Here is a 25,650-nt window from a genome sequence, read left to right on the forward strand (position 1 = left end):
CTCAAAACTGCCCTTGGGGAGTAGGTGCTGTTATTATCCCCATTTTGCAATGATGCTGAGAGAGATTAAGAGACTTACCCAGGGTCACACAGCTAGTACATGACTGAGGTAGGATTAGATTTCAGGTCTTCCTGACTCTAAATCTAAACAGCACCATTTGTTTAGTAGTTATGTCTTGCCCCTGTTACCTGGAATGTATCCTGTTCCATCTTAACTTATCTGAGCACTATACTTTGCTTGGCTCTGATGTCAGTACACACTCTAACTTACTTTAATTTAAGTGGGCTTTGGGGTAGCTAGGTGGTGCAATGGTTAGAGCACTGGCCCTTAAGTCAGGTGGACCTGAGTTCAAATCCAGCCTTAGATACTTACTAACTGTGTGACCCTGGGCAAGTCATTTAACCCAGTTGTCTCCAAAAAGAAATTTTTTAAATGGGCTTTGAAGAGAGGAATTCTGATGCTCAGTTGAAATCATGATGGAGAGATCAATATATGTGCCAACAGTCTGTTTATTTGGTTGTACATTTTCAGGAACTGTATTTGAATGTTTAGACAACTGTTCCTCACACCTTTTTTAGGGCGATATTTTAATCTCTTTGCATATTGGTAAAGGAGGAAATATAGACTCCTAGATCCTGAACTAGAAAGGTCTCTTGGAGGCCATCTAGTCCACCCCCACCTCCATTTTACAGATAAGAAAACCCAAGTTAAGTGACTTACCCAAATTCACCCATGTAGTATCATTGTTCCTGAAAATCCTAACCAAGGAATGGATCAGAGCTTAAATTTTAATCATCTTATAAAAGGGGGAGAGGAGGGAGACTGAATAAAAGGCTGATGATTTTGTATATTTTTTTTCTTGCCAACCACTAACTTCATTTTAATTACTGCACACATTATTAATCCTGATAGGAAAAGGAAAGAGGGTAGGCCATGCCTGCTTGTAAATATAAGCTTTTTTTGTTTAGTCTATTTTCCAAGAATATTTATATACACTTGCATACCAGGATGAAGAAAGATGTGAAGTTGTAAATAAACTTAGCTTTCGTAGGCTGATTCCTGTTCCAGCATGAGATAAGCTGGATTTTTTTTTTCCTGACGTGCCCCTAGATTTTAGCTGAAGACAGCAGGGTGTAAATAAGTCCCCAGAATTTTAAGTGCCAACAGAAGAAACAGTGCATTTAAGGGTCCAAAAATCCAATCTTCAGCCGTTGCCAGAGATCCTTACTTCTAAGTCATAAGAGTTGGCACAATCTGGCTTTTAAGAGTCCTAGAATGTTTGGACCTGGAAGTGATCCCAGAAATCATTAAACCCATTTCCCTCATCCTCCACCATGAGAAAACAGGGCCAGAGAAGTTGCCCAAGGTCAAACAGGTCATTAATGACCAGTCTAGCTCTGCTTGTTAGCTGGCCTAAGTAAAGTTCTGCTCTGATGCCTCACCATAGCATAACAGTAACCCTTGGGCTCTCAAATGTTTTCTCAGTGAAGCATAAACTATGAAAGGGCCTACCAGTCCTATAAAGCTTCAAGGACTGCAGATCCAGTAATGAACTCTGGGGTAGGTGTCTCTTTTGAAAGGTTCACCCCAGATCTGAGAGGTTCGTCACTAGAGGGTTGACTCCTGCATGACCATTTCTTTGACCACCATGATTTATGGAGATCATCTGGCAAAGTAGAGGTGGTTACAGTCTGCATCAGTAGAAGGGGCTGTATGTGCTAAATAAATCATGAATTTATGAATCAGGCATTGAAAGTATAAAATGTTTACTGGGTTTTTGCATTTTATTAGTGTTGATCCATATTGGCCAGAAACACATAGCAGAATGTTAGCTAAATTGACATTATTCTTGAAAGTCTAATGTATTCCTCGTGGTCACCTTTTCTTTACATATATATTTTTTTTTTCTTTCCCATCTCCTTTCTAGGATCTACAACTTCTTCTTCAACAATCCATAATGAAGCCGAGCTTGGAGATGACGACGTTTTTACAGTAAGTGCACTTAGTCCATTGGGTTTGTTTTTGTTTTTTGTTGGTTTTTTTTTTCTCAGATAATTGGATGAAGAGTCAGAAAGATTCCATTTATGGGTTCCAGTTACAGGAATGAGATAACACTTTCAGCCTGTACTTGATTTATTTCTTCAAATACAACCATTGAGCATATATCTCCTTTCACATTTTTATCCATTCTAATTTCTCATTCTTTGGACCTTGTACTGTCATAGGTAAAGATAATATCACACAAAGTCAGCACCCAAAGGATACTCCATGGGAGTCTTCACTGTCCTTTAAATCTACTTCCTTATGTAGCTTTGACATAGATTTCTTTTTCTTGCTTCTTTTTTTTTTTAATTTTTGAACATGGCTAAAACAGAAATCTCTTTTGTATGACTATACATATTTGTAAGAGATTTTGTTTTTCATACCTTCTCAGTAGGGAGAGGAGAGGGAAGCAGAGAATTTGGATTTTTTTTTTTAAAAAGAATTTAAAAGTCTATGATTTAAAAGCAAACAAATAAAAAAATAAAAATAAAAAGACCAAGAGACAATAAAGGTTTGGGATGAGGGTTATAAGGGAAAGACAGTTGATTAAATATGTTACAGCCCAACCAATTGCTTTCTGTGATTTACACTGTCATTTAATGTCAGACCACAAGTATTTTATGATATGCCTACTCAGCTCGGCTATGGATTGCACAAAAGTAGACAACACAGAATCTCTGCCCTCTTTTTAGGTAAAGAAGACTGATATAACACAGGTTTGTTTGGTTTTTTTTAAGATGCATAAGACATTGTATAATTAAGTGTGGTAGGTGTTGTATAAAGGGGCAGATTGATGAGGGCTGGAGGTGACTGGAAAAATAATTGTGGAGAAGGTGAAACATTTGGGGACTCTCGAAGAGGGGATTTGGGGTTAAAGAGCCTGATATTACCATGCTCCCTACTACCTGTGTGGTCTTGGGAACATCACTTAACCTTCCCTGGTCCTAGTCTCCCCATCTGTAAAACGAGAGGGTTGAGTCTGATGATCTCTGAGGTCCCATGGAGTTACTGAGGCTGTGATCCTGTTAGTAAAGGCTTGGAGCTAAGAATGAACACAGTGTGTGCAGAGGACAACGAGGAGACCCTGCTTGACTCGACAAGAGCCACCCCCAGCGGTCATTTGCCTTCATGAAGTGACTGGATCTGAGCAGGCTTCCTCCAGTGCTCCGACCAGATCCCCTCCACAGTTGGCATGTTGCTGATATCATCTGATCCTTTGTCACAGTTCACAGAAACAAACAACAGCAGGCGGGTTAAAAGGTGGCTTCCTGTACTCTGGAGCAAAGTTATCCTTAGCAGCTGCTTCCCAGCTACCTGCCAGCAGTGATTTATAGAATGGAGGGGGGGATGAGGCCTGATTGAAGCCAGAATAGTTTATTGCCATCCTGTTATCTGCTGTGAGAGGTTAAAACATGTTTCTGTGTTTCTTTCTGATGCCTATAAAACTGGGATAGAAATTTTACTTAATTTACCTGATGTGAAATGAGGCACAATGGAATTATAGAAAGGGGACTTAGAGGTCGCTTAATTCTACCACCTTCCTTTTTCAGACTTAAAAAAAAAAAGTCAGTCCAGAGACAGAAAATGACCCATCTTAGGTAACACTTAGAGCAGAGAGCAAGATGTGAGACTAGGCTCTGAGCTCCCTGAATCCCAATGTTCTGAAGGCAGCGTACTTTAAAATAGGGCATATTAGGGGCAGCTAGGTGGTGCAGTGAGTAGAGTGCCAGCCCTGGAGTCAAGAGGACCCGAGTTCAAATGTGGCCTCAGACACTTAAAACACAAACTAGCTGTGTGACCTTGGGCAAGTCAATCCCAAATTGCCCTGCCTTACCCCCTCCAAAAAAAAAAGGACAAACCCTGCCCCCCCCCCCCAAAAAAAAAATAGGACATATTACTAACGGGAAAAAAAGATTTGAGGGGAAGGAAAGTTCTGTCAAGGTGTACTTAATGTCTTACATATCCGACTTTTAGCCAAAGAGGGCCAAGTTTGGGAACCTCCAGACAGAAATATGTATAGAGACCAACAAGCCATGAACAAAGAGGGCTCCTGCAGTCTCCTTATAGTCATTACTGTGGGAATAAACAAGGTACTGCCAAAACTCAAGTGAAAGAAGTGAGCAGCAGTTCTCAAATAATGTCCATTTTTACCCTTGAAGGTGAGGACACAGTGGTTCAAGTCCCTTGTGTCTTATACTTGTATGAAATGACTGGTTAGGAGTTTTAGCATTTGTTTCTTAATGAGTTGAAAGAGCAGCCCCACAATTCAGGATTAGTTGAGGGTGTGTGTTTGTGTGTGTGCATGCACACACACACACACACACACACACACAACTAACCTTATGCAATATATTCTATCTAGTTTTATATGTTCAGTGTACGGGTTGAAGTTCATTCCCAGTTTTTGATTATTCAGGTTTCATATCATTCTCCCTTGCCACACAGTCTTTTTAAGAGTCCTGTTTATTTCTCAAAAAAATATATTTATCAATATGCATATGTTTAAGATGCATTTCTCTCCAATTTAAACTTAACAGGCCATTCCAACATCAGAACCCTTTGATCCTTGCCACCCTCCAGTGGTTTGTTTATTACTGCAGTTGTCTTGTAGGATCCTAAGGCTAGTGCAGCTTTGGGGGTCTTTTGTGGGGGTCAGCTTTGTCATGTTGAGATCTCCATGGGACTCCCAGCAGTGTGAATTAGTTCTGGAATGGAATGGATTAGATCAAAGAGAAAAGTGCTAGACATACAGTCCAACCAATCCACCCTATATTTCTAGGCTGATTACATAGTATTCCCCATATACCCAAGTCAAACTGGAGTCCTTGCTGACCCCCATATACCATATTCCATCTCCTGCTCTGTGCCTTGGCCTAGGCTTGTCTCTCATGCCTGGAACATACTCTGTCCTCACTTTGGCCCTAGGATCCTAGATCTCTTCAGGGCTCAGATCAAGAGGCTTTTCCTGATTCCCCTAGTCATTAGTTGCCCGCTTCTCCACCCTCACCCTCCCCAGTCATAGTATTTTGTTTGGTAATTATATATAATTTTGTATTTTGTTTATCTCCGTATGTGCCGGTTCCCCCAGTAGCCCCAAGTTCCTCGAGGGCAGGAACTGTTTCATTTTCTTGTCTCTGTATCCACCGAGCCTAGCAGAGTAGTGCAGGGAGTAGGTGTTTAAGGCTGAGCTGGATTTTCAGTTCAACAGTCCTACTGCTTTTCCCTCTTTGTCCTTCTTATGACCAACCTGTGGACATGAATCTGTACGTGAGGTCACCTGCCCCTCTTCGTGCAGCTTCCCTGTAACTCCAACCCTCCATCAGCAGATGAGCTGAATTTGCTGCCATTTTTCAAAAAAGCAGTTTGAGGGTCTGTGATGGGAGGACCATAGTTTCTATAAACGGGGTGAGTAGATTTCATCCCTGGTCTAATGCTTAGAAATCCACCAAGGGGCACTCTGCAAGGGTCATTTTGAGTCTATAGAAGCACTCAAGGATGGTATAGCTGGGAGTAAGGTTGCCAGATAAAAAATTAAGGAACACTGGGTTATACTTAGCTAGCTGCCAAATTCCTGTTCTTTAGCAATATCAGTTCATAAAAATCTGGCCGTGTATATACTGTTGCAGTCTTCTAAAACCATTCTTAATCTTTTTGGATAGAGAATAGTAGCCTGTTTAAATTACGGTCTTTGGAGCATGCAGCTGAGGGGTGGGTGGGTGGGTGTGGGGGAGGGGGGAGATGTATAAATGCTTGCTCACTCCATAGTCCAATCTGTAATCTGTGGTTGTCTCCTTGGCATTTCAGCAGCTGTTATTGTGTGAATAGCAAAGTTCTGATTTTAAAACTAAAGATTAAGGGAGGTTTATGCATATGTATGTGTATATGTGTATGTATATATACACATGGATCGATGTATGTATACACATGCATGCATACATATATGTATGTATGCATAGGTGTGGTTTTCTGATATTTTTAATTATTTATTTTGTTTTATTTATTATTATTTCTGGTAATATACTATTATATTAGTAGCTTTTACAGTTCATTAAAGGTTATAAAAGAATGGAATTTCCTGGAATCTTCTAGAGCAGTCTATTAGCTCCTAGGGTTCACTTCCCTCCTGGTTTGGCCTGTGATTTACTGGAGTAGAATTGTGAACCTTCTCTCCCCTCCCCCCTTTTGTCTTGAAAAGGATTAGACTAAAGTGATAAAGGGCTTTGATGGAATGGAGGTTGGGGGAGAGAAGTCTGAAAAGTGAATATTTTAGGCTTGTTTTTTGTTTTCTCCAGATCTTATTCATAAGGAGCCAAAATTTCATGCAGATGTTAACATCCTGTTTAATGGACTTTTTTTTTATCATTGATTGTTTGGGCTGTTCCCCACAACTCTAACAAATATATTAAAAATGTTATGGATCCCTTGAAGGGACAATCTCAGTTTCTTTCAACCAAATGAATTTTTGCAATTTCTTTGTGTGTTGGGGAGGGAAGAATTGGAATGAACACAATAGCTCTGGTAAAAGAGACACTGCTGTTTTTGAGTGCTGGGTATTGAACTCTAGGGAGTTTTATCTTCATAAAGAGGTTGAATTGTATAGCTCAATTAACCTTTTAGTGGCTGCCCCTATATTCACTGTAGCCTATTAGGAAGCAATCTGTGCTTCCTGTTTGGGGATTTGGGTAGTCTCTTCTCTGTTGTAGGGATGCATACAGGGTGTATGACAGGAGTTAATGAGAAAACGTTTGAATCACTGTGAGATGAAGAAAACCATAGAAATATCAAGTCCTTAGAAGCATGGATCTCAGAGATAAAAGGAACCAAAAAGATAACCTGGTCCCACCTCAGCCTTCCTACACTTTCCAATACCAGTGAAGTATCTGATCCCCAGAGACTTCATTTAATTTTAATTAATATCTTTTGTTTACATTACCTTCATTTCTGAATATATCCTTCTAACCACCCTGCCCAAAGAATGAAAAAGAAAGAGGAGGAAAAAAAGTGACTCATGAAAATTAATCAACACATCAACTGAGTCTGGCATTATATACCATATAACCCACTTGTATTCGCTCACCTATGAAGAAGAAGAGAGGTGCGTTTTCTCATTTCTTCTTTGAGGTCAACTTTGGTCATTATAATTACATGGTATTCTGTCTTCTGGCTTTTGTTCTTCCACTTAGATTGTTAGAGTCATTGTGTATGTTATTTTCTTGGTTCTGCTTACTTCATTTTATATCAGTCATAATCAGTCTTCCTATGATTCTCTAGCTTCTTCGTATTTACCATTTCTTGGTGCACGGTAATATTCCATTATATAAAAGTACCACAATTTGTTTAGCTGTTTCCCAGTCAGTGGACATGTACTTTGTCTCCAGTTCTTAGCTGTCACAAAAAGTGCTGTGACAAATATTTTGGCACTTATGGGACTCTTTTTCTGTCCTTAGAGAAGGAGCCCTAGAGATTTTTAAATGACTTGTCCAAGGTCACAGTTGGCTATCTAGTGATAGAGTGAAGACCCAGAACCCAGGGCTCCTGCCTTCTCATTTATTGCCTTTTCCATATTTACCTCAGCTCTTTTGCTCGATTATGTTAGGTATATTTACAAAATTCCCATTGGTGTTATCTGAAAAGAGCAAGGAATGCAATAATAAAATAACGGGGTTATCTCTGAATAGAGACAGTGTGGCTTAGTGGAAAGAACAGTGGAGTTAAGGTCAAAAGATCCAGATTCCTATCCCAGCTCTGTCACTCATTACTGTGTGATCCTGGGCAAGTCATATCACCTCTGTGGGCCTCAGTTTCCCCATCTGTAAAATGAGACATTTAGAACTAGATGACCTCTGTAGTTCTTTACAGTTTTATGTATGATTCTATGATCTATCCTTGGGCCTTATAAGAAAGGGAAGAATAGAAGATTAATAAACTAAGTTTCCTCAGAGACAGAAGTTGCTATCATTTTATTTCACTACTAGCTATCACACTGCACGAGAGCCTGTTGTGGGGGGGTGGGGAGATAAAGAAAAAATGCCAGATATCTTAAGACGTCTGTATATGCACAACACAGGGAGTGCTAAAAACCACACTCACTGATTACTGACTCCGAGATATTGGTCTTTCTCACCTCACCATGCTAATGCGCTGTGAACACTTGGGTGGGCACTTGTTTAAAGAATAATGTTATTAACTAAGTATCTTCAAAAGTAATGTACTACACATGGCATTGATTTGATTTGACTCTGAAGTGGAAAGAGGTGATAGAAATTGGCCATGCCAGGCCATACCTAGCCCTTATTTGCTTTGTAATAATATAGCCTTCTCCCCAGCATGTATATTCTTTAAAAATAAAATAAAGTAGCACCAGATTAATTAATTCCCTAATTGTTTGAATGTCAGGTTTCTGTATTTCCATTGCATTCTCAGGGGGCAAAAAAAATAAACCCGAAAGGTGTGTTGGGGGTATATTTTTAGGACTTCTCCATGTGTTTTGCTTTCTAACAGGGATATATCCCACAAGGAATTGCAGGTGTCTACCCTAGTGGGGCATGTTTCTAGCCGTAAATTTACCAAGAGTAAAGAGGTTCATTCCATGCTGAGAGCATGAACCCTTGACACTCTGAGTTCCCCATCTCCATCTCCATTGCTTTTCTGAGTATTAGGAGCAGTTGTTCCCAATGTTATCCCTTTTCCCAGGGAAGGGCAAGGTTTTAAATGAGCTAAAATTCCCCTCTCCAGAGTTCATCAGAGTATTTTGATTTGGCGTAGGGATATTACAGAGGCAGAGGGTATTTGATTTAGAAATTTGCGTGCTTTGCTTAACACTTCCTTTAAGGAAATGAATGAAAATTTCCTATTTCTCAGTTTCTAAGCTTTTCCATTAGGGAGAGTGGGAAGAATAACGTAACCAAGCGTGTGCACATTTTTCCTCTTGTGGAGTAATTCTACTCTTGGGTCTCAGTTATCTCCTCTGTAAAATGAGGCATTGGGCTCAGCTGACAGGATTCCTCCCACCTCCAGATCTGTGTTCCTGTGATCATCGTACACCTACAAAAAGACTAAAGCTATATTTGAAAATTGGTCTTTATCAAATGTGATGGTGGTTTTGTTGCTGTTTGTTTTGTTTTGTTTTGTTTTGTTTTAGAACTGTGATTTCAGCCCTCTGACAAATCCCAGTAGGGGTAATTGTCACATTGCTTCTCATCTACAACTTAGGGCATTGGAGAAGTTCAGTAATTGACCCATGCTTACGTAGCTAGGATCTTTCCTCTGCCAGATAAGATTTGAACCCATGTCTAGTCCTTACCAAACTAGTCCTTACAGTCTAACCAGTTGTACTAAGGCACAAAATCAGAAGGAGGAAGTAGAATATAGATTTTGGTAGAGGTGAGTGATAAAACAATAACATTTATGCATAAACATTTAAAAGTTTACAGAGCACTTCACAGAAGTTGCTTCATTTGTATCTTGAAACAATCCCATCAGTTTGACATAGTTTGTATCCTTATCTCCATTTTGTAGATGAAGAAACTTGAGATTGATAGGTCAGGTGACTTAACCCAGAAAGGTCAGATACTAGACTCAGACCCAGTTCCTACTGATTCCTGGTTCTGTGTCTTTCCAACATAACAGGCTACTTCTCAAGGTCTTGGACCAACTCAGCCTTATCCCTTGGCCTGCCCATAGTTTAAGTACTTCTCATTTTGTGGTGTGAAATGGAATTGCTTTATTTCCAAGGTGTGTGCATGTCTCTAAATAGTTTGCCACTTAAAAGCATTTCCCTTGAGTGTCCTTTCTGTGAGCTGGGTTTGATGAGTGTTTATTTCTAAATCCTTTCTAGTTGGGCTACATTTCCCAGGAAGCATCTTTCCATGAGCTGGGTTTATGAAAATGTCTTGAATGTATTGAATGCACTAGATTTCATTAATTTACTTTGAGGGTCAAAAGAGTTACCGAATATCAATAGATTTTTAAATTGGCACATTAAGTTTGGAAAGCCTGACTCAAGGATTAGATTCCACATCATTCCACTCTTCCTTCTGGTTTCCTTTTAGCTGATGGGCTCAATTTACCCAATAGTTTTCTTTTTCTGTGTGATTTTAAGTTATCATAAAGACTAGAAATAACTCAGAAGATGTTTGAATAGATTCAATGGGTGGCATGTTAAAGGGAAATTAGAATGCTTTATTTAATTACTTAAAGGAAATGTATTTTTAAATTACTGGTTCATTTTCCTTCCTTACGTAACCGATACTTCTCAACAAACCCCTAAGTAAGCTCCCCTGTAAAGGATTCTTTCCCCAAATAGAAAAGTGCAGGGTATACCCATTAAGACTGTAATACTAATATGGATGGCCAGGTGACATCGTTGATAGTGGCCAGTGCTGGAGTCAGGAAGATACATCTTTCTGAGTTCAAATCTGACCTCAGTCACTTACTAGCTGTGTGACCCTGGGCAAGTCACTTCACCCTGTTTGCCTGAATTTCCTCAACTGTTTGATGAGCTAAGAAATGGCAAACCACTCCAGTATCTTTGCCCCCCCCCCCAAAAAAAGCAACAAACCCAAATGAAGTCACGTGATAGAAACGATTGAACAACAACAATTAACATGGGCCATTGCATTTGACCAGAATATTGTCTCTCTATATTGAGTTCTATATACATTGTTGTAATGCTTTCATATATTTTTCTTTTGTTTCTAATTTCGTTTCATGATCTTGGACAAGCCATTTCACCTCACTAGGCCTCAGTTTTCCCATCTGTAAAATGAGACAGTGATTTCAGCACTTCAAATGAGCATTCCTATGTTTCTCTAGATTCTTCACGTTCGTTATCCCTTGATAATATTCATTATGACTTTATGTCATAAGCACTTTGGCCATTCCATATTTAATGGGCCTGTATCTTGTTTCTAGCTTTCTATTGTCACAAATGATGCTGCTATGAACTTTTTCGGACACGTGGGTACTTTTCTTGCTTTCAGTACCCTCCTTGGTATACCATCTCAATAGTGAAGTCTGTAGATCAAAGGGCATGAGCAGTTTAGTAACTTTTTTTGCATGATTCAGAATGATTAAACCACTTCACAGCTCAAGCAGCAGTGAATTACCAGGCTTGTCTTTCTACAGCCTTTTCACAAATGGGTATTCCCATCTTTGTTAATTTGATAGATAGCAGTGAAGGAATAGATACCTCAGGATCATTTTATTTACATTTCTCTGCTTATTAGGGGAAAATAAATTATTATTACTTATTATAATAAACAATATATTATTGTGTTAACATTTTTCTCCAGATAAAACAAGAATGTTTTAATTCACATCCTTAAATTTTGAGGTTAATATCATAATCTCAACGCTCCTAAGACATGTCTTAGTGACTTTAGAATAGACTAGAAAGCTGAGCTGAATGGACCAGCTATTTAGTTAGCATTTATTAAGCAGCTACTATGTATTGGGGATACAGAAAAAGACAAAAAGACAGTCCCTGTTCTCTATAACCTCACAGTCTAATATAAATGAATATGACCCAGTATAGCTTAATTCTGTGCTGTAATTTTATATTAGCAATGATAAAATATAAAAGAAGTGTATTTCTCCAAATTTTGTTACTAACGAAAAAATGTTTCACAGTGCAACTTATAAATAATAGCTAGAATTTATATAGCTCCTCAACATCTGAGAGCTAAGTGTTATGATTATCCCCATTTTAAAGATGAGGAAAGTGAGGGAGCAGTAGGTAACTGACTTTGCCCAGGGTCACACAGCTAGTAAGTATCTGAGGTCCTATTTGAACTCAGGTCTTCCTGACCCCATGCCCAATGCTCTAATGCACAGTGTTGTCTGGATTCCAGGATATAACACTTAAGGATCACAGGAGACTTCAGATCCTCTCATGAAGGCCCCCACTATGCAGAGTAAAAAATGAGGCCCAGAAAGATTGTGAGTTGGTCATTAAAGAGTGTGTGATGCCCCAAAACATTCTTCTAAACTTTGTACCAACTTGTACTAATTTCAACATTTTACCCTCATGAGGTAGATGTTATCACTGTTTTACAGATAAGGCAGACTGAGAACACTGTGAAATAAGAATTCCCCAGATAAAACAGTTAGGTTAATTCTAGCACCAGGACCCCTCATGTCTATAGAGGAGCTGAGAAAATTCAAAGTAACCATAACTTCATCATTTCCCTTTTCTAGGATACTGAAATTTTACCAAGCACCAGATTCTGAATGAAATATTTTGAGTTGTGCAAAAAACTTTTCTTTTTCTCTGCAAATTAGTCCCTACTTTATTTTTCTCTTTTTCTCCATCCCTTTCTCTTATCCCTTAGGACCTCCTAATAGATTGCCTATCAACTGCCTGAGAAGGCCTGGAGTTCTGTTTTGTTCCAGGCTGTGCTTCCCTGTGGGAGAGACTTACCTGGAATGAGTGAGAGTGGTGCCCTCAGGGCCTGTTAATTGTTATCTCCTGTGCCCTGGAGTCTGACAAGGAAATGACTGACAGTGATTTCCTGTTTACCTGGGGAGACATGATTGAGGGTTCAGGATTCACCATTGCGAAAATTAATAAAATGGGATTGCTAAAGTGGGAGCTGTAGTTACGGGATAGAGGAAGAACCTGGGGGAAAAAATGGTGAACCAAACTCACCTTTTTTTTTTTTTTAAAGATCTTCCTTTGTAACTGGGGCATTGACTTGCCTGGGTTTTTGTTTTTTTTTTTTTGGAGGGCAGTTGGGGTTAAGTAACTTGCCCAAGGTCACACGGCTAGTTTTTGTGTGTATGTTAAGTGTCTGAGGCCGAATCTGAACTCTGGTCCTCCTAACTCCAGGGCCGGTGTTCTACTCATTACGCCACCTAGCCGCCCCTTGCCTGATATTCTGAAGAGAGCCAGTGTTCCTGGCTCGCCCAGGCAAAATCCCTTGGTAGGAGGCTAATACATTAAACCATCAGCTCAACCTAGCTGACTGGAGTTCATTCCCTGGAGATTGTTGCATTCAGTCCCAGGATAAAGTCCGGGGGTAAACTAACCCTCCAGTGAGTAGTGATAAAGCAATTGTTTACTGTTGTATATTAGCAAGAAATGATGGTTCCCGTGTGAATTGTGTTTGTTCTTAATCTTGTTGAGGTTCTATGGACCAGATGAGTTGGAGTTTCATTTTGTAAATCAATCAGTAAACATTTATTACATGCCTACTATGTGCTAGGTACTCCATCAGCATTTGTGTTCTATTTTAAGTGTTGAATTCTGAATAAAGTGTTAGTGGAGGTCATAAGTTCAAATAAACAGCCCCTAACAAATATTTTTAAACAATCAACTCGATCTATGGAAGAAACACCGAGATACCACTAAATCAAACTAAATTCACTTCTGACTTCTACAACTGAGCAAAAGCCTTAGATGGGCTTCTCTAAAGCTGCAGGTGATTAATTCTTCCTCTGACCTTTCATGGGAGGGTGGTACAGTCTGGTTCCTTAAAGGATTGCTTTTTTTTAAAATCTCGTTATGCCCTTGAATGGAGAAGCCTCCTCCATGGATAGAGATTGCTACTCCATTATACCTCCTCATCCCGTGCACTGTCCCATGTTTTCCCATAAATTGTTTACTCTGCTAAAGGCCTTTCTCTTGGGTTCCTTTTTGTTTTCATTTGGGGAGCTCATCTGACGTTGAAGCTGTAACTGCTGCTTTTAGTCGCCCTACATGCAAACCATGCCCTTTTCCAGCCATATGTTTTCTATGTGATTTTTTTTTAATACCACTTCTCATACATTCTTGCAAGCTGCTAAAGAGTAGTTGCCCTTTTATAGCTTCAGGGGTTGCTTGTAATTTTAATTACTCCAAGATTCCTGTGTTTAAGGGATTATAGCCAGAGTATCACTATATTATCCGTGTTTTTTTTTTAAATGGACTTTTTGCAACACTGAAGAGTTTGTGATTGCTGGATGCTTAATGCAAATTTCCCAAATGTACCTTTACCTAGGCCCAGCTCATTATTTATCTGTAGCGCCTATCCAAAATACACAGTTGGTGAACTGATTTGACAGCTTACCATCCAGTTGCAGGCTGTCGTCTCCAAAAACATGCCTGCCTCATCCATTTTGTTTTTCTTGTGTGAATTGTTTAGGTAAATCCCTTTCAGGTTATGGATTTTCATATAGGCTTTGTAGTGTTCAAAGGCTCAATGCAACCAACATGAATGCTATATGTGAATAATAATATTTGCCATTCACAATAGCTACATGAGTAGATAGTACCAATAACATAGGGCAGATAGGTAACACAGTGGATAGAGTTCCAGTCCTGGAGTCATGAAGACCCATCTTCCTGCATTCAGATCTGGTCTCAGAACTTAGCTGTCATGTGACCCTGAGCAAGTCACTTAACCCTGTTTGCCTCAGTTTCCTCATCTGTCAAATGAGCTGAAGAAGGAAATGGCAAACCTCTCTAGTATCTTTGCCAAGAAAACTCCAAATGGGATCAGAAAGAGTCAGTCATATCTAAAAAAATGACTCAATAACAATACCAGTGACATCCTTATTTTAATAGATGATAAAATCGAAGTTTAGAAAGCTTAAGTTCACATAGGTCAAATGAGATATTTGTAAAGCTCTTTGCACAGTAACTGGCACATAGTAGGTGCCATATAAATGTTAGTTATTATTGTAGCTAATGAGGGTCAGAATTGGGATTCAAACCCTAGACTTTTAACTCCAGTTTCAGGGCTGTTTACAGTACTGCTACTCTATTTAGAGAACCTAGTCATTAACAATAGGGAATCCTGCTTTTGTCTGAATATTACCCAGGGCTCTTCCATGCCACTGGCAGACATCTTTGGCAGACATATCCCTTTGCTTAATATTAGTATTCAATGGATCATTGACAAAACTCTCTATAAAACAAGATGTAAGTAGACTGAATGGTTTTGAGGAGTGGGCTGGTTCTGGAAGATATTTTGTTTGAAGAGTCTTTAAGGTTGTTTACACCTACTAAGTCACAAATGAATTTCTGGAAATTGATAAATAGAAAAAACTGGATCTCATATGCTCTCTGCCTCTGTCATCTGTGTTGTTAAAAGACCATCTGCTGCAGAAAAATCTCTAGAAAAGGTTTTTGAGCTTTTGTAAAAGCCCTGCCTACTACACGGCTAGGTGGCACTGTGAATAGAGCACCAACACTGGAGTCAGGAGTCCCTGAGTTCAAATCCAGCCTCAGATACTTAACACAAAAACTAGCTGTGTGACCTTGGACAAGTCACTTAACTCCAATTGCCCTCCAAAAAAAAAAAAAAAAGTCCTGCCTAACGTTTTAGGCTTGTTCACCTTACCAAAAAATTATTCAGAATTTGGCTACTGAGCCATATGAATGTGGACAAGCCACTTCACTTCTGGGCCTCAATTTTTCATCTTTGCAATGAGAGGATTGGGTTAGATGTTCACTTCTAAAAGTCCCTTCCAGCTCCCCCACTCTCTGATTTTATGGTTTAATTGTTGCCTGCTTGATTTTTGTGTTCATTGAGGTAATGGGCTATAATATAATAGTCTTGTTCACTTCCTTCTCTAGAGATGAGTTTGTGGGTTCTTGTAGGTTTCATTCTATAGGATTCTGTCTGCAGCAAATGAGCCTTCAAGCTTTTTCACTAACAAATGTGGCCAGCAGGAGCTTCCTTTTTGATAAAGTAGTAAGCCAAGGTGCCCTTCAAAAGCTAAATAATCCTTAAAGCCTAAGAATCTAGTCATACCTTCCCTCTCTCAAAGGCAGTGAATTTTGTAGCTGATAATGCTTTGACTTTTCTCCCCTTTGGCAAAACACACTCAGAGAAGGGGGGAGAGGGTAACCTGAAATTATTTAGCAAATTTGCAATTATCTGCATTATCAAACAAGCCAAAGGCCTATAGCTAGAAATCCCTAGGTCTGTCTGTTTAATTAGTAGCGGAGTGAAGCAAATTTGTTCAAGTCTGACTCCATATTTAAATCATCCAAACACTCCAAATTCAAGCATTCCAAATTTTGAAGCTCAGGCTCAACATTATAGACCTGGAAAGCAGGTTCTAGAGAAGAAAATGTCCCAAGGAATATTTGTTAAAATAGATAATCCACTTATGATTAATAGAAGATTAAGTTGTAGAATCAGTCAATAAGCCAATAAGTCAATAATCAGTCAAGACTTCCTATGGACAAGGCACTATGTGTGGTAAGTGCCCGACATAGATACAAAGAGAGGTAAAAAGCTGTTCCTGCCCTCAGAGAGCATACTAATAGGGAGAAAACATGGAAATAACTGGATACATAAAAAGACATGTACAAAATAAATGAAGCTAACCGGAAAGGGAAAGGCATTAATAGGTGGGGGTACTGGGAAAGGTCTCCTTTCAGAAGGTGGGATTTGAGCTGAACCTTAAAGGAAGCTTGAAAAATCAGATCCAGAGGTGAAGGGGTAGAGCATTTCCAGCCAGTACAAAGGCAGGAAAATCAGAAATGGAGTATCATGTTTGAAGAACTGCAGGCAAGCTAATTAACTAGATCATTGAATGTATGGAGGGGAGTAAGATAGAAGACTAGAAAGCTAGGAAAGGGGTCCATTTATGAAGAACTTGGTTAACAGAGAAGAGTTTATATTTCATCCTGAAGGTAAAAGAGGACTGCTGGAGCCCGCTGAATCAGGGAGATGACCTGGTCAGACCCTACCCTAGCTTTATATTGCAACCAAGTGCAGGTTAGATTGGACTAGGGAGAGATTTGAGGCAGGGAGACCAGCATGAAAGCTATTACAGTAATACAGGCAGGTGATGGAGTCCTAAACTAGAGTTGTGGTTGTGTAAATGGGGAGAAAGAAATATGAATAAGAAGAGAGATTTCAAATTTATGGGTAACAATGAACCAGATTAAAATCAAAATGGAAAAATTTAATGAAGTAAAAAAAAAAATACAATAAAACAGGGCAGCTAGGTGGCGCAGTGAATAGAGCACTGGCCTTGGAGCCAGGAGGACCTGAGTTCAAATTTAGCCTCAGACATTTAACACAAAAAACTAGCCATGTGACCCTGGGCAGTCACTTAACCCCAACTGCCCTACCTTCCCCCTCCAAAAAGCAAAAAAATAATAATAATACAATAAAACCTAGATAACATTACATTTTAAAACTAAGCCAATATAGAGGCAGCAGGGATCTTTATCTATGGATTAGTGGCCCCTTTTTCTATTTGAGTTTGACACCACTGAAATAAGAAGTTGGATATATGGGATTGAGTAAAAATGACAAGTTTGGATAAAAGTAATTTTATGCACCCGAGTGACTGGGAGGATGAGAGTGCCCTCAACAGTAACAGGGAAGTTCGTAGATGGAGTGTTTGAGTAGAAAGGTGATGAATTCAGGTCTAGACAGGTGGAGTTTGAGATTCCTATAGGACATCCGGTAGGAGATGTTCAGTAGGCATTTGGTGATCTGTGACTATGGCAAGTACCTGCAAAAGAGACTGATAAGAACAGTTTGGACAGACAGGAGAATCGGTCGTTTCATTCAGTCACATCCAACTCTCCATGATCCCATATGGGGTTTTCTTGGCAAAGATACTGGAGTGGTTTGTCGTTTTCTTCTCTAGTTCATTTCACAGATGAGAAAACTGAGAAACAGGGTGAAGTGACTTGCCCAGTCACTTCAGTGAAGTTAGACACACAGCTAATAAGTGTCTGAGATCAGATTTGAACTCAGGTCTTCCTAATTCCAGGCCTGGTGCTCTATCCACTCCGTACCATTTATTTGTCAAAGTCCTGGACACCAAAAGAGATTGATAAATTGAATAACTAGGTGTGCACTTTTCTGGAGTGAGCTCCATAAGTCTCACCAGATGTTAAGGCTGAAAGATGCCTTCAGGATCATCCAGCCATTGGTCCTCTAAGGATGTACTTGGATTTTTTTTTCCTTAGGGTCACATAATAGTAATAACAATAACCCACATTTATGTAAAAATGAATGTATTAAGTAGCGTGATGGTTAGAACACAGGACTTAGAATCATGAATACCTGAGTTCAAATGCTATTTGAGATCCTTAGATACTTAATAGCTTTGTGCCTTTCCCAACCTTGGTTTTCTTATAAAATAGGGAAAGGAATAGCACTTATGTCACAGGGTGGTTAAAAGAATCAAATGAAATAGCATTTGTAAAACATTTTGCAAACCATAAAACACTATGAGAATACTAGTAGCTTTTTTTTTTAAATTTAAGGTTGACAAAGCAATTTCCTAGCGACAACTCCATGAGGTAAATATTTCAAGTGTGGTCCTCATTTTGTAGACTAAGAAGTTGAGAGAAAATTGAGTGCTCAGGGTTTTCAGAACTAGTAAGTATCAGAGGTGGGATTTTCACCCCAGTTTCCTGACTACAACTCCAGCTCTGGCCTGCCTTATGTATGATTGTCCTGCTTGTGATTTTTATCTTAAACAATCACTAATTCTCCATTCAAAATAACCTGTCCATCTTTTCGTTTCACGGGTTTAATCTGTCCATCTAAATCTTTTGTTGTTGTTGTTGTTGCTAGAATAGGGGTGATGGGAAGCAGATGGCAGTGGCCTTAACTCTTCAGCCTGATTTGTGAAAAGGGTGTAGAGGGCATTCCTGTAATGGGCAGGAATTCGGATGCTATCTAACATGTCAAGGACTTCCAATCTTACTGCTTTTTCTCAGTCCGTTAAAGCACCCTTTTCCTAAATTATTAAATATAGCATTTGATTTTTCTCTAAGAGATAGTTAAGAAATGGAAAGAAAAACCTAATCATGTCCATTCTAGGTAGGAAAATCATGTATCCAACCTTAACAAGAGTGACCTTGGTTATATAGTCCTTAATATTGTTTAAACTGAGATAGAAGCTTGCTTCAGATGACGAAGTTGGCTAAATTTTCCAGGCAGATTAGAAAATGTAGGCTGTATTGATGGTTATATGTTGAACATGTCCAGAAATTAAGTGAACCCCATCATTATATAACACTTTGGATTTTTTTAGTGAGCCTTCCTTATGTTAACCCTGAAACATATGTGGATACTACAGATAAAATTATTCCCCTGATATATCTAGGGAAATTGAGACTCATAGAATTTGTGTTTTAACTAGAATTGCCCAACAAGTGTTAATGTATAGACTGAAACCTAACTTGACTCCCAAGTCCAATGTACTCTCTATAGGATCATTGATCATGGGATTATAAAAGACGGAAGGGACTTTAGAAGCTGTGGAGTCCAACCCCTTCATTTTACATATGAGGAAACTGAGACCCAGAGAGGTTAAATGACATGCCTAAAGTCACAGGGCTAGTGCCTGAGGTCTTTAACCCAAGTCTTTCTTATTCCCAAGCCCAATTCGATCTCAACTACTATCCTATTCTGTAGGAGTCTCTGAAAGGAAGAAATTTCATTTTTATGATTAGTAGTCCTATAGTGTGCCTACCACAGGGGTTTGTAATAAAGCAGTCTTCTATTTTGTAATTTTTTTTTAATCACCTTGATCCATAGGTTTAAAATTTCTTAATCAGGGCATTTTTTTTGGAGGGGGTGTCTTTCCACTAGATCATGATCAAACCCAGGAACAGAAGCTACTGACTCAGGTGGCAACTAAGCCTTGTTACATCCTACTGCTTTGAGGGTTTTTCCAATAATCATATACCATCTGTTAATCCCCCCCAAAAAAAATAATTCTGCTTATCATCAACCCTAGATCTGATCAGAATTGGAGGGGGGGGGGATTAAAGATACTGGTCAGTGCTTTGGAAGAGCTTTTGTGACTATATATGCTCCTTGGAAGAATTCCAGAAAAAAAGAGAATTTGACCTTGAATCATTTCAAAATTGGAGGAGATCCTTTGTCAGAATGATACTTAGCTTGTGGGTATAGGTCATGTATTAGTACTTAATGATTGTCCTTTTCAGTGTTTCTGAGTTTAAAAAAAAGGAGGGGGGTGGCTAGGTGGTTCAGTGAATAGAGCACTGGCCCTGGAGTCAGGAGGACCTGAGTTCAAATGAGGCCTCAGACACTTAACACTTACTAGCTGTGTGACCCTGGGCAAGTCACTTAACCCCAATTGCCCTGCCTTCTCCCCTCCAGAAAAAAAGCAAAAAAAAAAAAAGAAGGCACTGTAGGTGTATGAGTGACTATACCTGGAATAATTTTCCATCAAACCAGTCATCCTGTTAGCTGCTGGCTAGCAGATTAGTCCAGGCTTCCTTACAGTTAGTTAGACCCATGTGTCTTCTTCCATAGGCCATGTCGCAGAACTGTGTCTTCCCTCTGGTGCTCCCAGGGAGAACTTAGAAGAGATAAAATAATGGGTGAAAGGGTGAAAATGTGGTTTTCCTTCCCACACGATGACCATATACGTTCATTCTTTCAGCTGTGCAATTCACACCCACCCCTTTGGAAGACTTGCCTGGTGTTGTGGATTGTAAATAAGTTTCAGCTTCTGACACATCCTGTCTCCCATGGATGGCTGCCTTACAACTTGAAAATGATGAACACTGAGGCAACATTGTAATAGAAAGACTGTTGGCCTGGAAACTAAGAGATTTGATTTCTAATTGAAATCTAGACTAAATCACTTAACTTCTCAAGCCTCAATTTCTTCGTCTGTAAAAGCAGGAGTTTGAAGTAGAAGACCATTTCTAACACTAACATTATTTGATTCTGTGAAAATACTAAGAGTTAGGGCAGTTAGGTGGCACAGTGAATAGAGCACCAGTCCTGGCCTCAGGAGGACCTGAGTTCAAATGTGACTTTAGACACTTAACATGTACTGGCCATGTGACCTTGGGCAAGTCACTTAATTCCAATTGCCCTGCCTTCCCCCCTCCAAAAAAAAAAGAGAAAATAGTAAGAGTGAAATCCTGTGCAGTAGAAAACAGCCAAAACTAGTTGTTTGGGGGATAGAGTGAAGAAAGACAAGTGGAAAGCTTTGGCTAATGCCCTAGTCCACAATTCAGGTGCACCCTAGGTAGAATACTTTATCTATTTTTGCTTTTAATATAATTCTAGGTATTATTCATCTTAGCCATAAATCACACAAAGGTTTGTCAGTATTAGAATAAGGAAATGATCTTTTTTTCTTTTCTTTTTTGGAGGGGGGAAGGCAGGGCAATTAAGTGACCTGCCCAAGGTCACACAGCTAGTAAGTGTATCAAGTGTCTGAGGTCAGATTTGGACTCGGGTCCTCCTGACTCTAGGGCCAGTGCTCTATTCACAGCACCACCTACCACCCCTAGAATAAGCAAATGATCAATGTCATGTAGTGTGTAAGGTGGATTTCTAAGAAATCCTACACTTTTGGTTAAATAATTAACCACACCAGCCACCAACACTTCCCTACCTCACCCTAGCCACCTTTACATTTGAATTTGTGTAAATTCAAGTGCATATTCATATCTGCACCAAACAGAAAGAAAACTCTTCCTTTGAACTCTAGGGACCTAGCTTAAAATCTAGCTCTTTTATGTGATTATTGCTGGTATAACCTTAAGCAAGACACTTTACCCTCTCTGGGCCTTAGTTTACACATTTGTAAAAATGAAGGAATTTATGTTAGATGAACTCTAAAGTCCTTTCTAGCTTTAAGGGAAGACATGTGGTTCTATAAATTTATACCCAGATTAATTCATATTACTTTATTTTCCAACTCAGGCGGTTTTTTTAAAGCATTTAATATGCATCTAGTATATGCCAGGCATACAAAACAATACAGTACAATAGTGAAGTGGTTCCTGCTCTCATAATCTGTGTCACTTTAAAGTGAGGGTAAGCCCTTTTATAACTGTTAGAATTGGACAAAGAGTCTGGTGGTAGTGTTATGTATATTTTTTAAAATTATTTTTTATTTAGATTTTAGTATTATTGAATTTGTTATTTTAATTTTTTAAAAACTAATCTATTTTTTCATATGCCTAATTTGGGGTTTACCAAATATCATGCCTATTTTCATAGACTCAGACAACCAATTTGCTTTGCTTGAACATCTCTATATTCATTACATTGTTGTTGTATTGGTCCAGAGAAGGTGAAGGGATAAAAAACAAATGCTTGTTTTGGGGGTTCAGGGGGATTTCTTTTAAACAGTCCAAGAATCAAGAGGTGAGTTACAGATTTACTTGAAACAAGGTGCCAAAGAATGCTTATTATCAAATGAATAGATTTTTTTATATTAATGGAAGACTCTTGAGAGGAAGCGTGGCATCTTGAATACAATACTAGTAAAATCAAGTGATCATGAGGCATTTCACCTCTTCTCAGTTCCCCAGCAAATTCTCAAAAATTGTAAGTTACGAAGGAATTGCCAGTCTAGCTCAGTGAGGGGGGTTGGTATAAAGAAGTTACTGGTCTTTTTTTTTTTTAAGTATTTTAACTAGACTTTCTTACTTGTGTCTCAGTATCCAGCAAAATACATTTCTTGTCAGGTATTTTGTAGAAGGAATTTTGATTTGTCCATTGGTTGCACTGGATGGCATCTGAGGTTCCTTCTAACTGAGATTGTATTAAAAAATGTCTGTCTCTGCATCTTGTAGAGATTTGTGGATACTTGGCAGTATCATCAGTTCCTTTAAACGTGACAGCTATTGACTATCCCCACATACATTTACCCTCCTACTTATTTTTGTCCTCATAATTCACTTAATTTTCTTCTCACAAAGTAAAACTTAGAACCTGCTGATCATTCCATTGCGATTCTTAACAGAGCTGGTTTTTGCTCAGTGGCCAGGGCACAATTTAGTATTACAATTTTACACAAAATTATTCTATTTCAACTCTCTTAAGCGTTATTCTCGACCTTAGTAGTAACTGGGTGGGTCCTGCCTCGATTTCATCTGAGCCATGACCTCCCTCTACCACCAGCCATCAAAGCATAATACTGGAAAGAACACGGTATTTAGAATCTGTGGACCTAAATTCAAACTCTGCCTTTGCCACTATCTGTGTGATTTTGGGAAGATCTCTTTAACTCTCTGGGCTGCAGTTTCCTCAAGAGTAAAATTGGGGTGGGGGTGGCCCAAATAGTGTCTACTGTCTATTCCACAACACTGATTAACTTGCTATGTGATGACCACAAGGAGATTGTTGAGGCATAGTGTCTTTGCTTGAGCAGGTCACTTAAATCCTCAGTTTCCTTGTCTGCAAAATGAGAGGTGGGCCAAATAAATGATCTCTCAGGGCTGCCTTCTCACTCTACATCTTGGATTTTATGAATCATACAAATTCACTTTAGAGGGTGGAGATTGCTGGTTGAAGTATTATGGGAGTCTCCGTGGAATAGAAAATCTCAGGATCAAAGTCCAATTTACACTGAATACATACAATATTATTAATAAGAATGCCTGATATTTATATATCAATGTGGTGTAGTGTTTAAAGAGCTGGCCTCTTGAGTTCTAGTCCAAACTCTAACACATACTAACTGTTATCCTGGGCAGATCACTCAGCCTCTCACAGTGTACCAGGCAACTTGCAAAGAAATGAAATTTGCAGAAAGGTACTGGCCTGCATTAGGAGAGGGAATTTCTTCATCTCAGAGTTCCCTCTGCCCATGCAATTACAAAGTCGAGAGAGAGAGAGAGAGAGAGAGTGTGTGTGTGTGTGTGTGTTTGTGTCAGAGAGAGATTTTCAGTGATTTCTCTATAACATAAATGGCATTGAAAATGAATTGCTTTTTAAAAATATGATTTTCACAAAGAAAATTCTAATAACCTTTTTTCCAGAATCTTCTTTTCTAAAGTGGGGGAGAGGGCGATAGTAAAGCAGAGGCTTATTAGCAGGGGATGATTTCAAAGAGATTTTTTTGCCATGTATTGTGTCTCTATTCAAAGCACTACAGACTCTACTAGGCTCCTCAAGGGAGAGGGTACTAAGTTATCCAAATCTATGGTCTGGTTACTGTGGATAAGGCTGTGGTCATGAGTTCAGTTTCCTTATAGTCTGGTTAGCTCTTCTTTATCCTGTGGACACTGACTGCCCCTAATCCGGGCCGGTTATCTTGTATATGTTTTAATAAGAATGGCTAAATTAGAATGTATGAATGTCTCAGAGCAAATCCAGCCACACAGCTAGAAAGAACTTAAATTGTCACCTTGTATATAATAGGCACCCAAGAAACTCTTGTCCAAAGAATAGTAATGTTCATTCAGATCTGTAATAATACCCATCTACTACGCAAAACTGCTTCCTACAAAATCAATGCCCATATGTAACACTCTAGAAGAATCTTCATTTTTAAGGGTTTCTCTAGCAAAAATACAACTCAGATTTAGAACTTTTTTTTTATTCTGTACATATTTATTTCCTAACAATTAAAATAACCACCAACCATCACTGCTCTTAGTTTAACTGAAATCAACCACGGGGAGGACAGGATATGCTAAATCCTTAACTAAAATATGGTAGCTGCTCACGCGTTTAAGGTATAAACTTCAAAAAAAAAAAAAAAGACTATAAACTTCATTTTTCCCTAGGCCTTTGTAGGGAGCTGTAGTACCTGAAACTGTTGACGTCCACCTCATACTGTGACAACCTAGTCCTTCAGCAAGTCTTGCTACCGCTCCCAGGAGAAAGTCTACAATTTGGGAAAACCAAACCAAGATTCTAGAAGAGAAATATGCAACATTCAGGAGCTAATGCCACTATTGAGTAACTGGGGGGGAGGTATTTATTTTAAATAAAAACACATTTTTGCCAGTGTGATTTAACATTACTTTCTGTAATTTCTTATCACGTAGCCTGAGTTAACATTTCTTTCCCTCTTAATACAGACAGCTACAGACAGTTCTTCTAATTCTTCTCAAAAGAGGGAACCACCCACCCGGACGATTTCTTCTCCCATGTCCTGTGAACACCGGAGTATATATACTTTGGGCCATATCCATGACCAGTACAGTGCTGACCACTATCAACTTGAACAAGTGAGTAGGATTCATCATTCTCATGGCCTTTCCCCATTCGTTGGTGTGAGCTTCTTGAGAGAAGCAGGTATTTCTTACCTCTCTTTATATCTACTGTACTTAACTTAATTTCTGCTGCATAGTGTACTTAATAAATACATGTTGACTTCAAGGCCAAGCTCATGTCCTGCCTTTTCCATGAAGTTTTCCTAGACTAGGCCATCCTGCAGTGATTCTTCCCTTCCTCCCTTCTCCAAATTCTTATTGTTCCTCTTATCTCTTCCACTGCTGCTTTGTGTCACTGCTGATGACTCTTTTTACGCACATATCCTGTCAGCCCAACTAGACTTTTAAGTGTTTTGTGGACACAAACCATGCCTTATACTCTTTGTATCCTGTGTGACTAACATATATAGAGTAGGCGCTGACTAATGTTTGTCGTCAAGGATCAGTGGGAGGTTTTTTCCTGTTCTGTGTAAGGTGTTAATACCATCATCTAAAAGGATGCCTGGGATCAGTTTCATTTAAAAACTAAATCCATGCTTTTTATTCCATGAACACCAGAGACAGCGTAGAGCATGGGTGTAGTTCTGTATCTGGACACGGTGTAGGGGTGAGGGAAATAGTTTCTATAAAGAAGGATGAGGTAGGTAGTCCCTAACCTAAGTAAACCAACTTCCAAGACTGAACAAGTATTTATATAGGCT

The 25,650-nt window shown here is 39.1% G+C and overlaps 1 protein-coding gene across 2 annotated transcripts in view; it reads left to right on the forward strand.

Annotated features, from left to right (window-relative positions):
• Positions 1 to 25,650, forward strand: part of SPRED2 (sprouty related EVH1 domain containing 2) — a 182,203-nt gene that overhangs the window by 151,008 nt on the left and 5,545 nt on the right. For both annotated transcript variants that reach the window (XM_069068954.1, XM_069068953.1), the window contains exons 4-5: positions 1,928 to 1,992; positions 24,815 to 24,964. In XM_069068954.1, the coding sequence (XP_068925055.1) occupies positions 1,928 to 1,992; positions 24,815 to 24,964 (215 nt within the window). The remainder of the gene's footprint in view (positions 1 to 1,927; positions 1,993 to 24,814; positions 24,965 to 25,650) is intronic.

Source organism: Petaurus breviceps, unplaced genomic scaffold (assembly GCF_028583685.1).
Source record: "Petaurus breviceps papuanus isolate PSGF00001 unplaced genomic scaffold, PetGlider_PUasm1.0 90775, whole genome shotgun sequence".
NCBI classification, from domain to species: Eukaryota; Metazoa; Chordata; class Mammalia; order Diprotodontia; family Petauridae; genus Petaurus; species Petaurus breviceps.